This window comes from Arvicola amphibius, chromosome 1 (genome assembly GCF_903992535.2).
Source record: "Arvicola amphibius chromosome 1, mArvAmp1.2, whole genome shotgun sequence".
Taxonomy (NCBI): domain Eukaryota; kingdom Metazoa; phylum Chordata; class Mammalia; order Rodentia; family Cricetidae; genus Arvicola; species Arvicola amphibius.
Genome location: NC_052047.1, coordinates 143,268,069 through 143,281,941, shown reverse-complemented (window position 1 = coordinate 143,281,941; position 13,873 = coordinate 143,268,069). Strand labels below are relative to the sequence as shown.

General features: G+C 49.4%; 2 protein-coding genes across 6 annotated transcripts in view; one reads left to right on the top strand and one right to left on the bottom strand.

The window, feature by feature from the left end:
• Positions 1-1,674: 1,674 nt before the first annotated feature.
• Positions 1,675-9,758, bottom strand: Tmem80 (transmembrane protein 80). Of its 2 annotated transcripts, none has more exons than XM_038324194.1 (5): positions 9,156-9,758; positions 4,781-4,800; positions 4,030-4,123; positions 3,861-3,953; positions 1,675-2,150 (listed from the first exon to the last, which is right to left on the bottom strand). In XM_038324194.1, exons 1-5 carry the CDS (start codon positions 9,172-9,174, stop codon positions 1,945-1,947), a joined length of 432 nt encoding a protein of 143 aa, XP_038180122.1. In that variant the 5' UTR covers positions 9,175-9,758; the 3' UTR covers positions 1,675-1,944. The 2 variants fall into 2 exon arrangements, with proteins under 2 accessions (XP_038180122.1, XP_038180114.1); XM_038324186.1 differs by lacking the exon at positions 9,156-9,758 and adding an exon at positions 5,249-5,655.
• Deaf1 (DEAF1 transcription factor) overlaps positions 9,683-13,873 on the top strand; it is a 28,501-nt gene continuing 24,310 nt past the window's right edge. The window contains exons 1-2 of one of the 4 annotated variants that reach the window (XM_038324160.2): positions 9,683-10,130; positions 13,414-13,511. In XM_038324160.2, coding sequence (XP_038180088.1) covers positions 9,842-10,130; positions 13,414-13,511 — 387 coding nt within the window. In that variant the 5' untranslated portion in view covers positions 9,683-9,841. The remainder of the gene's footprint in view (positions 10,131-13,413; positions 13,512-13,873) is intronic. The other 3 variants (XM_038324153.2, XM_038324175.2, XM_038324168.2) reach the window with 3 other exon arrangements.

Here is a 13,873-nt window from a genome sequence, read left to right as displayed (position 1 = left end):
TTAAAGGCTTGAAACTCTGGCTTACTATGTTGAAGTTGGCAAGCTGCCTTTCCAAGAGAGGCCCTGACTTGAGCTGCAGGGAGCGACTGAGCCCCCCCAGAGCCACTAGCCTTAGTCCATTTTGCATACCCAGGCAATACTTGCTCAAGCCACAGGGTCAAAGGGGAGGGAAGTGCCCCTAGGCTTTCTAGGTCACTGGTCCTTCCCAAGCAGGGACAGAGAGAATGTCTCCAGGTCGCTGGGAGGTGTGGGTTAAAGGAAACCAGCCAAGGACCCATGGGTATAGACGGTTTCCTATGCAGAACCCAGAGAAGGCTCTGGTGGCCCAGCAACCTACCGCTCTCAACACACTTCACAGGCAGGCTTCTGGATAGTTACTGGGATGGAGAGAAGACAGGTAGAGGTAGCAGGGCAAGTCCCAGGATAGGGTTAAGAAGTGACAATGGGGGCTGGAGAGATGGCTCAGTGGTTAAGAACATTGCCTGCTCTTCCAAAGGTCCTGAGTTCAATTCCCGCCAACCACATAGTGGCTCACAACCATCTGTAATGACGTTTGGTGCCCTCTTCTGGCCTGCAGGCATACAGACAGAATATTGTATACATAATAAATAAATAAATAAATAATAATTTTAAAAAGAAGTGACAACAGGATGGGCTCCTATACCCCCAGGCGGAAGGTAGGTGGTTATAATTAAGACAAAATCATGACAGCATAATTATTTATTTTTTTTAAAAGAGAAACTAGATATTTGAACATAGTATCACAAACAGAAAACATGTAACAGACACAAATGAAAGAACCTGTAAAAAAAAAACTGCTTAAATACTTTTTAAGAAAAAATGGGCTAGGACTAGAAAAGCAAGAGATGAGATGGAACTCATTTGGCACTTGACAAAGCGGAGTTTAGTAGACTGTGACAGATTTCCTAGACTGAGAGCTGGTCTTCCACTGTCTCTGTCCCCTACAGCCCACCCCCACCAAAAGAGTCTGAAGTGAGCATTGCAATACATGGCTCTCTGTTTACTTTTTAAAAAATAATCTATTTTTAGTTTGTGTGCATTGGTGTTTTGCCTGCATATGTGTCTGTGTGATGATGCTGGATCCACTGGAACTGGAGTTATAGACCATGTGGGTGCTGGGAATTGAACCTGGGTTCTCTGGAAGATCAGCCAGTGCTCTTAACTGCTGAGCCATCTCTTCAGCCCCCTCCCCCTCTTTTTTTTTTTTTTTTTTTTTTTTTAGACAAAGTTTCACTATGTAACCCTGGCTGACCTGCAATTCACCATGTAGATTAGGCTGGCTTTGAATTTACAAAGATATGCTTGCCTCTGCCTCCTGGGTGCTGGGATTAAAGGTGTTTTTTGTGCACCACACCCAGCATACATTTGCTTTTGTTTCCTTTTGGAAACCAGTTTTATTCAGGACTGGCCTTACAGGGAGCCAAACTGGAGGGACCCTGGAACACAAAGCCTGCCATCCTGCAGCTTCAGAGGGATTCCAGGCCTGGACAAAGGCCTGGATACAGAGTACAGCAGGTTCTCACAACAAGAACCAGGGTCAGTGTGGGAAGCACGGAAGTCAGTAATTCCTGTGTGAGAAAACACACGGTGACAGACCAACACAGCAAGTCCTCCTGCCAAGATGCTGCATTTATAGGGCTAAGACAGGGTGGTCCTGCTGCTACAGCCAGGACCCCGACCGTACAACAGGAGCGGACATCTCTGGGGTTGACTACTGTCCATGATAACCATCTTCAACACCTAAACTCCTAACAGTTTGCCCCTCCCTGGTTCCTGTACTCCTGCTCACTAAAAAGGTTTATAAACCACCTAAATCCATTTATAAACAATCAAAAAAAAAAAAAAAAGATACCCATTGTGTCTGAGCGCAAAGGAGTTGGCTGGAGGCTGAGGAGCACTGCTGTGTAGGTTATCCTGGTCCGTCTACCTGATGAAGTCAGCAATGACCACCACCTGCAAGCCAGCCTCCAGGCCATATAGCACCAGGAGAATGGTGCTGAGGACCGAGTCCATCCACAGTACCAAGGTCTGCCAGAGCAGGAAATAAACAGAAAGGAGGACACTGGCTGCTGTGAATGCCAGGCTGGCAGCCAGTGGCACTTCAGCCTCTGTCAGGTTGCCTTTTGTGCCTGGAAAAGAGAGCAAACATGAGGTTAAGGCAGGGACTTCAGGACACGCCAACCATCTGCCCAGTCTGGGTACTGTGGTTGCTAAGGGTCAATGAATTCATGGGCTTTGGGAAAACTGTTCATCAGGGCCACGCCGTATCAGAGAGCACCAATTGGTAAATCTCAGGTTCTGTACTCTTGAGACACAAACAGTGTGGATTTAAAACTGTGGGCATCTCCACCTTTTCTAAATCCAAGTGGGATCAAAAGGATTTTGTTTAAAATACCTAAAAATATTTTACTCTGGGCTAAGGCAGGCTGGTTCTGGAAAATTTCATGAGTACTTATGAAAAACATTAAAACAACTGGGTCAGTCATGGAAAATGCCAACTTGGAGTTGCTAATGGCTGACCAGCTGCTAGAGGGGCTAGAGGGTCTGCTGACCCCAGCGGCTGGGGGAACTGAAGGCCCACTGGCCCCAGCCCTGGGCATCTGATTATGTTGATCCTAGCGGATGGGAGGTACTGAGGGGCCTGCTGAGTGCCAAGTGCTTGGAGAAGTCCAATGATGACAGACCCCTAGAGAGGACACTGCAGGGGTTGGCATGACTCTTCATTGACGCAATGCCTGTCTCTGCAGCCCATGGGCAGCCTACTGAGAAAGAAGTGCAAGCTCCAGCACAGTCCACAGTAGTAGACACTGGGGCTCTGTCTAAGAGGAACAGACAGGATACTTGCTACTCCCAGCAGACAGGGAGGGAAAGTAACAGATCCAATCAAAGAAAAGGGATCAGAGCCTGAAAGTGCAATGTACCTGGGTGAGGAGCCTTCTTTACACATGCCTGCCATTGAGTGCAGGGAAGAGCAGGGGCAGAGCTAGAGACCTAGCCGTGTGCTCATCGCTGCAGCTCTGGGAGGAGGACGTCCATGTTTTACTTTTGCACTCCTTGTCTATTAGAAGAACCTACCTGTTCTGACGGTAACCCTGATCTAAGTGAACTGTGCGACTCAGAGAAACAGGAAGGGATGGGGATACAGTGCTTGCCTAGTATGTGGCAAGCCTAGTATGTGCCCTGGGTTTGATCCTACCAATGCATAAAAACTGGACATGATGATGCATGCCTACAATCAACACTCAGGAGGAAGAGACAGACAGAAGGATCAGGAGTTCAAGACCAGCCTTAGTTACATAGGACTGGATAGATAGATAGACAGATGATAGATAGATAGATAGATAGATAGATAGACAGACAGACAGACAGACAGACAGATAGATAGAGACAACAGACTAAGACTGGACTCAAATTGGAAGCTGATACCACGTGGGCTTGGGGAGGCAGGGTCCCCTGTCCTTGCAGGGGTCTGGCAAACACTCTAGACTCCCCCTCTACCAGATGTTCTCCCTGACTGCTGAGCCAATAGGAATGAGGGGAGCTCAGGGGAGCATTGTGGAGCTCTAGTTTTAGGCTGAGCTTCTGGTCGTAGTACATCTTTAGTATACACATCCTTCCAGACAGGAGAACATCACCAGTGCCAATTATTCTTGGAGCAAAGCATCTGAACAAATGTTTAATACTTAATGACTCCATAAAGTCATTAAGCACCTGGTAAAGCAGCCTGAATGGAAATGTCTCCAAGACTTACACTATAAAATGATCAATATTTAAACTTTAGGAAGTTTGAAAAAACACCTATGGGACCACAAGCATTTTATGGTTCACAGTCAACTCACCTAGATATAGCCGAGCTACTTCGAGAATCCCCATCAGAAGCAAGAGAACCAGATCCAGGACCAGACAGTTAAAAGGATAACTGAAAACCTGACCTAGGAACACACAAAGAACTCAGACAAGTGTATCAGGGGCACAACTCCTTTGAAGGGCCCGGCACTCGTAACTTACTTTTATATGTAATCATCAGGAATGTAGCTAGGAAGTACAGGGCAGAGTACAGCCCGCTGAGGTGAAACAGCATCTGAAGAGGAACTGACGAGAGCTGGCGAGTAATCAAGGATCCTCAAGCTCACCAATGGGGTACAACTACTCAGGTGGCCAACAAAGGGGCCACCCTTAGCTGCAGATCAGCAGGTTTGGGTAATTCCAACAGGGTGGAATCCAGCCACTGGCCCCTGCCTACCTGGGGCTGCTACTGCTACATGGGCCCCTGGAGTGCTCACCTGAGGGCACCTAGTGGTACAAGAGTGACGCTGGATCCCTCCCAACTTGGTAGCTCATGGCCTAAGTACCCCAGTCCTCGGCAAATGCAGCAGGACAGGGGGACTTCTTCATCCTGATTCATATCGTTAGTTACAAAGAGGACCCATTTCATTTTCTTTAGAGAAAATTTATTACTTGGTATTTTCGCCTCCTGCTATGTAGGATGTAGGGTTGGTTGGCGGCAAGCAAATGGGCATCTCCCTAATGTACCAGGCCTATGAAGGGGAAGAGGGCTGAGCTGGTGGGTGACATAGCCAGCACACCAGGGAACACCTCTCCTTCTTACAAGTTACTAGTCAGAATTTAACAAAAAAAGTGGGGGGCATGAAAGACACAAAAAGGCAGAGCGCTGAGGGTGCCAGGCCAGCTAATCAGCATGGTGCTGCCCTAAAGGGGCTATGCTTGGTCAAGGTCTTGGGAAGCAGCAGCAGGATACCACCTTGAAGGAGCCTCTCCCTGGAAGACAAAGGATGGCCAGTAACACATCGACAGCAATGTGGCAGTCATTTAGTTCTCTGATTCCATGTTTATAGATGGACGTGAACGATGTCCACAGCTAGGTTCTAGAATCACCTCTGCATCCCTCCCTCCTAGGACACTGCTTTCTGATGGAATTTGATTCGTGTCCCCAAGCCAGCTGTCTGGAGGGGGTACTTTTTAAACCATCCATGTAACTCTGCAGCCTCTTAGAATGTCTCATGCTCTGTGCAGGTGTTAGCCTCCCCCGGCCTGTGAGGGTCAGCGCCAGGGTGTAATAGAGCATCCCTTGCGACTCTGAGTCTGAAGTTTTGTACATGAAAATCTGCCTGGCCCATCCCTATATGGAATGTGACCTGGGTCAGGCAGCCTGTCAGGCACCAGCTGCACGCTCACGCCGTGCACGTCTCTACATGTGAATGCATACCATAAAATCTCCAAATTTGGCCAAAACTGCCTTTAAAAGAGGCTGCCTTCTGAGCACTACAGAGCAGCACCTGAACCCAAGGTGTGTTCATCTTCTGCGCTGTTCTCTGTGTTTCCTGGGGATGCAGCAGAAAAGGAAGTGGTGCCTCAGTGAGATTCTGTGGGTCACTTGACTTCGAAGGCCAGTTTGAAGCTGTCTACTCTGGAGATGTGGACTCTTGCATGGGCAAGTCATAAACTGGTAAACACAGGACATTAGTAACAGCCTTTGGGCAGCCTCCTAGCAGGCACACGTGTGGGAGCAGGAAGCCAAGTGTGACTGGAGTGGCATCAAGTTTCCACAGGGTGCGCTAGTAAACATGATCTGTTCTTTTCCAGGCCCAGCTAAACTAGGCTACCTAGATACCTGCCATCCTTTTTCTTCCTTCCTTTTTTTTTTTTTTTTTTTTTTGAGACAGAGTTTCTCTGTAGCTTTGGAGCCTGTCCTGGGACTTACTTTGTAGACCAGGCTGGTCTTGAACTCACGGAAACTCATCTGTCTCTGCCTCCCAAGGGCTATAATTAAAGTTGTGTGCCACAACCACCTAGTGAATCCTTTTTCAGTTTTTTAAATTTCCCCCTTTCCTCTCGGTATGTCTGTGCACCTCATGCATGAAGTGCCAGCAGAGGTGAGAAGAGTGTGTCAGATCCCCTGGGACTGTAAGAGTTACAGACAGCTGTGACTGCCATGTGAGTTCTGGGAATCAAACCTGAGTCCTCTGGAAGAGCAGCCAGAGCTCTTAACCACTGAGTCATCGCTCCAGCCTCCCTTTGGATCCTTTTATAACACCTAGTATCAGGACTAGGGTGTATGTCCTAGTATCAGGACTTGTCTAGCATGTAAAAGTCCTGGGTCTCATCTCCAACATCCCCTAGAAAGTGGCAGGAACATTTAAATTGTATCTGCTGGCTGTTCATTGCTAAAGATCGAAATTGTGAGACTTGGGGAAAAACATACTGTATTTTTGCAGTTTGGTTTAGCTGGTAAAAGCACATATTGCCCCTGCTAAGACCCAAGCCTGGTTCCCAGCACTCACATCAGGCAGCCAAAAAATGTCTATAACTTCAGGTCCAGGAAATCTAATGCCTTCTTCTGACATCTGTGGGCACCTTGCACTCAAGTGCTTACTTCCACACACAAATAATGAGACATTAAAAAAAAATACTGTATAAAACCCTCAAATGGCACTGAGCAGTGGTGGTGCATGCCTTTAATCCCAGCACTCGGAGGCAGAGGCTGGTGGATCTCTTGTGAGTTAGAGACCAGCCTGGTCTACAGAGTAAGTTCCTAGACAGGCTCCAAAGCTGCACAGAGAAACCCTGTCTCAAAAAAACCAAACCAAACCAAACCAAACCAAACCAAACAACAACAAAAACAAATGAAAAACATCCCCTCAAATAGCATGTTTATTTATTTTCTGAGACAGGCTCTCACTATGTGGCCTGGCTTTCCCAGAACTCACTATGTAGACCAGGCTGTGAGTTCAACTCACAGAGATCTGCTTGCCTCTGCCTCCTGAGTGGTTGAATTAAAGGCATGCTCCACTATACCAAGCTTAAATAGCATTTTAAAATAACTGATTTAATTAATTAAAATAATTCTAACACATTCAAACCTACAGGAGTTCGTCTGTCTGGCTTTTGGGATTTAACACTTTTCTTTATCAATGATTTTTGATAATTGCTATGCAGCTAGCTACCAACAGATACAAGGCAGAAATTCATGTTTTCTTGGTGTGACAAAGGCTACATATCCCTCTTCTGGTAGGATTTTTTTTTCTTTTCTGGGAACAAGGTCTTCTATGTAGCTCAGGCTGACCTAGAATTTATACTCCTGCCTCAGTCTCCCAAGTACTGGGATTATACTTTTTATTTTTATTTGAGACAGGGTCTCACTATGTGGCTCTGACCTGCCAGTCTGGAACTCACAGCCATCTTCCTGATTCGGCCTCTCAAACTGCTGCATTAGTGGAGTGGGCCAACAGCCCAGCCTGGAAACTGGGCCTTTTATGTGACTTAATTCCAAGACGGCTTTCTCACCCAGGAGTTATTTTTTACCATAAACAAGTACACAAGAATAGCACTTCCAGGTCTGCGGCAGATACCACACAGAGCTGCACGGCAGTAAGTGCCAGGCAGTCTAGGCTACACGTGTATCACATCCCATTTCTGAAATTTGTCCCCTTGAGGAACATTTGGGAGGATGGATGGATGGATGGACAGGCACAGGTCCGAGTTGGCGGAGACCAGCTTCTGACCCACACTGCTGGCACCTGGCCCTGTCTGCCCACACATCATCTGGGCCCAGACGGAGGATCCTCATTGGGCCTGGGACTCTGACATGGTGAAATGTGAGCTCCAGCAGCTCTAGCTGCCCAGAACTCAAGTAAGCCATGGGGGCATGAATATGTGTGTGTGTGTGTGTGTATACAGGTGTGCATTCATGCAGGGTAAGCTGACATTATGCCATGGTTGTGTCTGTTGTGTACCAGGTATGCTAGAGATGTACCTCAGGTATGCCATGGATGGACCGGGTGTTAGAAATAGTCTTAAGACAAGCGTCCCTGAGGAGAAGCGTCCCTGAGGAAAGGTCAGCACTTGGTGGGTTTTCTGGAGGCTGACCAAGGCAACTCCCAGGGGAGGGGCTTCCAAAGATGGATGTCGGGGCTTGGATGAGGCCCCCAACCTAATATTACACGAGGAGAACTAGAGATGTGCTTGGGGTGAGATGAATGTAAGCTATGAATATCTTGAGTATGTCCCAGCACAAGAGGCATGCCATGAATAAATCTGTGGTGACTTGCCGGTGTGCCACGGTGTATCCCAGGGCAAATAGCAGGTGTGTCATGGCTGCACCTGGTAAAAGAATCCTACCAAAAGCCAAGGCCCTGAAACTTAGCTCAGAGTTCCAGGAAGTCAGCTCTCTGAGCACTGCAGAGGAAGAGCAGCTGACTCTGATTCCAGACACGCGGAGTCCAGAAGAAAAGCAGTTGAGCCCTACCCGTTGCAAAAAGAGACAGCAGACCCTGAAGTTCAAAACCGGTTTGTCTAGGGAAAACAGCTAACTTATCTATTATGCACTTACCAAGCACCCCTTCCCTACCTGACCTTAGCTACAAAAACCCAGCCGAAAGTATGTAATGTGTTGTCTTGAACTCTGGTCATTGAGTGACTGGATCCCGTGCCCTGACCACCACGTGGTCAGAACTTGAGGGCCATGTCTCTGGCGCAAGCCTGCTCTAGTTGTTGGAGGTAGTCTAAATCATCACCTTTTACTTCTTCCCACACACTTGATTCCTACTTAGCCTTATACCTGGGGGAGCTGCAGCCATGCCAGGGGTGAGCTGAAAATGTGTTATGTTTGTGTCCCGGGTAACCTCAGTGTCCTAGTCCGGCGTGCCAAGGGTGTGGGATATTGTGAGAAACGGGGTTTGTCAAAGGCGTACACGAGGTGAGCAGCGGGTATGCTCAGGATGAGCTGCAGGTATGCCATGCATGTCAATTTCAGTCACCTATGGTTGTGTCGGTGTGCCACGGTAGGGTACCCTGGGTGAGTCTCCGGTGGGTGCACAGAAGGTGTTGTAGGTTGTATATGGGGTCCCCCAGCATGTACCTCAGGTATGTCACTGGTATGTCCGACGAGCTTCGGGGAAGCCGCTGGCACCCCGAAGCCCCACTCCCACACCCAACCGGAAGACATGCCCCTCCCCCCAACTCCGCCGCAGAAATCTGGAGTAGTGGGCTACAGTCATCAGGGCCCGGAATGGCGAGGTGACAATTAAGGGAGTTGCAGCGCCAGCCCAAATGGCCTCTCATCGCGACAGCACGATCACACTATCCCGGCGCCAGTATAGCCCCGCCCGCCTCACCTGGCCGCATGGCCGCCATTTTGCCGCTGGGTCCGCCACAATCCCAGCAGCCTCTTGGCCGCACCCTCCCGCCATCTTCGCTCCTCCCGCCCCGTGGTGCTGCGGGCGTCCGACCGCTGCCGAGGCCCGATTCTCCCGTCCGGCAACACTCGGAAGCTTTCGGACAGAAGGAGGCGGGCACTGAGGCTCCGGAGAACTCTGCTCGGAGACATTCGGCGAAGTTCGGCTAGACCTCGTGTGAGCTCGGCTTCCGCCGCCTCCAGAGGGGGTTGGAAAAATCGAGTGGCTCCAGGGTCGGTCGGCGAAGTCAGACTTCGCCGAGATACTACCCAGAGCCGACCAGCCCTATCGGCCGGTGACCACAATCAGACGAGCCGCCTAGGCAGCGAGGAAGAAACGCTCGTAAGCTTTCGTGAAGCTTCGGAACCATTCGTACTGACTCGACTCGTCACTTCGGGAAACTTCGGAGCTTCTCGGTACTACACTCGGGACATCGTCCCTGCTCGGCGGGCGACTTCGGCTCGGCTCGGCGGGCGTCATACGGCCTCTTCGGTCGCTGCTCGGGCGGTGGCTTCGGGCAGCCTCGGCCCAACTCGGGCAGCCTCTTCGGGCCCCGCTTCGGGCTCGGCGCTTGGCGCTTCGGGCGGTCCCGGACGGCGCCTTCGGGCGGACTCGGCGGAGTCCGTATGGAGGACTCGGACTCGGCGGCAAAACAGCTGGGCCTGGCCGAGGCGGCAGCGGTGGCGGCCGCGGCCGCTGTAGCGGCGGCGGCCGCGGCCGCAGCGGAAAGCGAGGCGGAGGAGCCGGTGTTAAGCAGAGACGAGGACTCGGAGGAGGACGCGGACTCCGAGGCGGAGCGCGAGACGCGGCGGGTCACGGCTGTGGCGGTGATGGCGGCCGAATCTGGGCACATGGATATGGGTACCGAGGCTCTGCCCAGCCCCGATGAGGCTGCCGCCGCCGCCGCCTTCGCAGGCAAGTGCGCCCGCCGGCCTCGCGCCTCACCGGGTTCCCGCGTACAAGCCCTGAACACATGCACCACGTACAGGCCGCTTCCCATATGCTTTATGCATCTGTCATGCACATCTGTCTCACAGGAAAGCTCTCTTCCACCTGTCCTGCACATCTGCCCAGAACCTGTGCTTGCACTGCACCTCACAATGCCCTGCACACCTTCCCTACTCCTGTCTCTGCACCTCACACCTGCCCTATGCAATGCTCTGCACCTACCTACGCACTTCACACCTGCCCACGCACCTCGCAGTGCTCTGCATACCTACTCTGCTCCTGCCCATGCACTTCATAATGTCTTGCATACTTGCTCTGTCCCTGCCCTGCATCTCACAATGCTCTGCTGCATACACATCTTGCACACACACACACACACACACACACACACACACACAATACCCTGCATATCCATCTTGCACACTCCACTAGCCTGGCACAACACTGTATACATATTTTTTTTTTCTTGTGTGAATGTACCTCTTTACTCTATTTTTTTTTAACCCTTTTGGAACTTTCTCAATACCTACTACTTGCCGTGTCCTCTCTTGCTGCTTCCTGGATATGTGAATTTTGTTCTGAAGGTCCTCCAGGTTTGATCAGTGGCATTACTGCTGGTAGACCTGCCTGCCCCAAAGGCCAGTTCAAGTGTGACCTGAGCACAGAGGGCCAGGAAAGTCCTCCAAGGCAGGCAGCTTTTCAAAGGTAATATGCAGATCAGCCTTGCCTTATAGTGACATGAGTGCCCTTGTGCTGGGTCTTCTAAGTCTGCCTTTTCCTGTGCAGATATTCACTCCTTCTCCATTAATTAATTTACTGGTTTGCTCTTTTTGGTTTCTTGACACATAGAGTACCCTAATTTTCATGTTTGGTGACAAATGGAGCCTCAGGCTGAGCTGCATCACCCTGTACAAGTGATGCCATACCACACTATCTCCTACAGTCCCACCATAACCCCCAACCTTTGACCTTCCTGAATGCTGAACTCCCTACCAATTGGAGCTCCTGAATGTACTTGTACATAGATCCTTGGAATACCATCATTTTGCTATGCTTTTTGTATGGTCAGATGTTTTCTAATATGAAGCTCTGCAAGTTTGGCATTGGGATTCTTTTAAGGGTACATCAGAGTTGAGGCACATCAACTCTGGGTGTTTGTTCAGAGCATGAGATCTGGAGCACAGTTGTGGAGAAGTCTTGGTTTTGCTTGTCTACCTGAAATCTAGATTGAGTCATGGAAGTGAGGGAGGCTTCCTGGAGCTTTTCTTTTTTCTAAGATAATATTTTTCCTGTTAGGCATGTATGTGGATATGGGTATGTGATTGCAGGTGCCTGTGGAAGTTAGAGGTACCAGATTCCTCCAGGAGCTGGAGTTATACATGGTTATGAGCACCCAACATGAGTGATGGGAATTCAACTTGGGTTCTCTGCAAGTACTGTATGCATTCAGCATCTAAGCCATCTCTCTGGTCCCTTCCTGGAGGTTTTTGTTTGTTTGTTTGTTTTTTAAAGTTAATTTTGGCTGGGCAGTATGCTTTTAATTCCATCATTCAGGAGGCAGAGGCAGACAGATCTCAGCAAGTTTGAGGCCAGCCTGGCTTACAGAGCTACTTCCAGGACATCCTGAACTACACAAAGAAACTCTGTCTCAAAAAACAAATAAATTAAGTTAATTCATTTAGTGTGTGTGACTACATGTATTATCTCTATACCTGGGCCTGGAGTGACAGACCTGGTAAGCCACTGTGTGGGTTCTGGGATTAGAACCCAGGTCCTTTGGAAGAGCAGCCAGTAATCTTAACTGCTGAGCCATCTCTCTGGTCTCTTCTGTAGAGCTTTTTTGTTTGTTTGTTTCAAGACAGGATTTCTCTGTGTCCCGAAACTCTGTAGACCAGGGCGTGCTTGAATTCAGAGATCCACCTGTCTATGTGTCCCAAGTGTTGGGATTAAAAGTATGCACTACCACTGCCTGGCTTTTCTTACTTAGATTTTTTTTTTTTTGGTTTTTTTCTAGACAGGGTTTCTCTGTAGCTTTGGAACCTGTCCTGGAACTAACTCTTGTAGACCAGGCTGGTCTCATACTCACAGAGATTCGCCTGCCTTTGCCTCCCAAGGGCTGGGATTAAAGGCGTGCGCCACCACCGCCTGGCTTCTTAGAGCTTTTAATATTTCTTTTTCACCCATGAATTCTGGGCTGATAGTGGTATCTGGAGTCATGAAGTTTTTATCCTTTTTGCACATACTTTTCGAGTTCAGGAAAGAAGTATGATGCTGTCTGTGGTAGCATGAGAGAAGTGCATCTGTGGTGTATCAGAATTTTAATTGTATATTTATGTATCAGAGCGTTTCTGCTTTTTTGTTCTAAGTTTCTGAAGTCAGAGACTGTCCAGGTGGCCTAGTGCTAGCTAAGTTGGTGAATTAGGTATGTCCATGTATGGACTGGTATATGGATATGAACTAGACAGGTACAGGGTGCAGGTTGATCAGGGCTGGGTTAATGGGGCTGGCAGGACTCCAGTTGGCATCTTCGGGTACTTCTTCTATGCCAGAAGTTCCCCTGGGTGTTGAGCATTTTAGAATGCTGGGTGCCAGACAGAACCTGTGTTAGAGATTGGGAAGGCCAGTTGCAAAGGATACATAGTAGCAGGCAGCAGGATACAGAGGAACCTAGTGGCATGTGTGGCAGGAGCATCAGGGACATGGCACACCTTTGTGGAGCTGCTCTGTGAAGTTACTGTTGATAGACCTGTCTGCCCCAAGGAGTCAAGTTCATATTACAGGAGTGGCATGGCAGATTGACGTGTTTTTCAGGAGGAAGAGTTTCTGGGGAAGGATGACATGGAGATCTCAGATAGTAGACTCAAGGCTGTAGGATGTCCTGAGCTATGACAATGGAGAGGGTGAGGCAGAACTGGAGTTTGCCATGTCTTGATCGTCAAGGGGGTGTCCCAGGCCTATGAGACCTGCAGCTTCTTTGCAAAGGGAGAAAGGCCAGTGGCAAAGTGGGAATGGGAGGGTATGGTGAATCTTTTGCCGCATGTGAAAAGCTTTGGTGGCGAAGGGTAGACGCCCTGTTTTCTGGGAGAAGCAAGTACTTTAGACTGAACGAGAGATGTCAGCTGAACATCAACACTAGTGTTAACATGTCTGGGAGGAGTGTGTATACCCATGTGGGGCACTGTAAAGATCTTTGCTTTTGTGTTCTTCCTTTCCCATGAGTGAAGCTCTGTTCTGTTCCATTCTGTTGCAGAAGTGACTACAGTGACCGTGGCAAATGTGGGGTCCTCAGCAGATAATGTCTTCACAACGTCAGTGGCGAACGCGGCATCCATATCAGGGCATGTCCTGGTAAGCTGTTCTTGGTGGAGTTCAGGGTGCTGGAACTGTCCTCAGAGCCTTTGACTTGGCACAGCCCACGAGGGGAGTACTCATTCTCAAGACCCTCTCAGAGTTTAGGTGTGGTTGAGCACTTGCTGTTCTGTGAGCCTGGGGGGCCTGCGTGCCTCCCTGTGCTCTCGGGAGCCTCAGGGACGGGCTAGGCAAGGCAGGTGACCCATTTTGAGTTAGGGCTTTATCCTCACTTTGGGTCCCCGACATGAAAGGTGCTGTATAAACCCAGAAAGGCAGAGAGAGAAAGCTGTGAGGAACCCTTAGGCTCGGATCAGGCCATCCTCCATGCCAGCTGGCTTTGCAACTTGTGTTCTACCAGG

Coding starts and splice junctions, on each gene's coding strand:
- Tmem80 (XM_038324186.1), bottom strand. CDS start 5,339: ATGAACACACCTTGGGTTCAGGTGCTGCTCTGTAGTGCTCAGAAGGCA. Junction 4,124..4,780: donor GGAGAGGCTCCTTCAAGGTG/GTATCCTGCTGC, acceptor ATTACTCGCCAG/CTCTCGTCAGTTCCTCTTCA. Junction 2,151..3,860: donor AGTAGCTCGGCTATATCTAG/GTGAGTTGACTG, acceptor TCTCTTTTCCAG/GCACAAAAGGCAACCTGACA.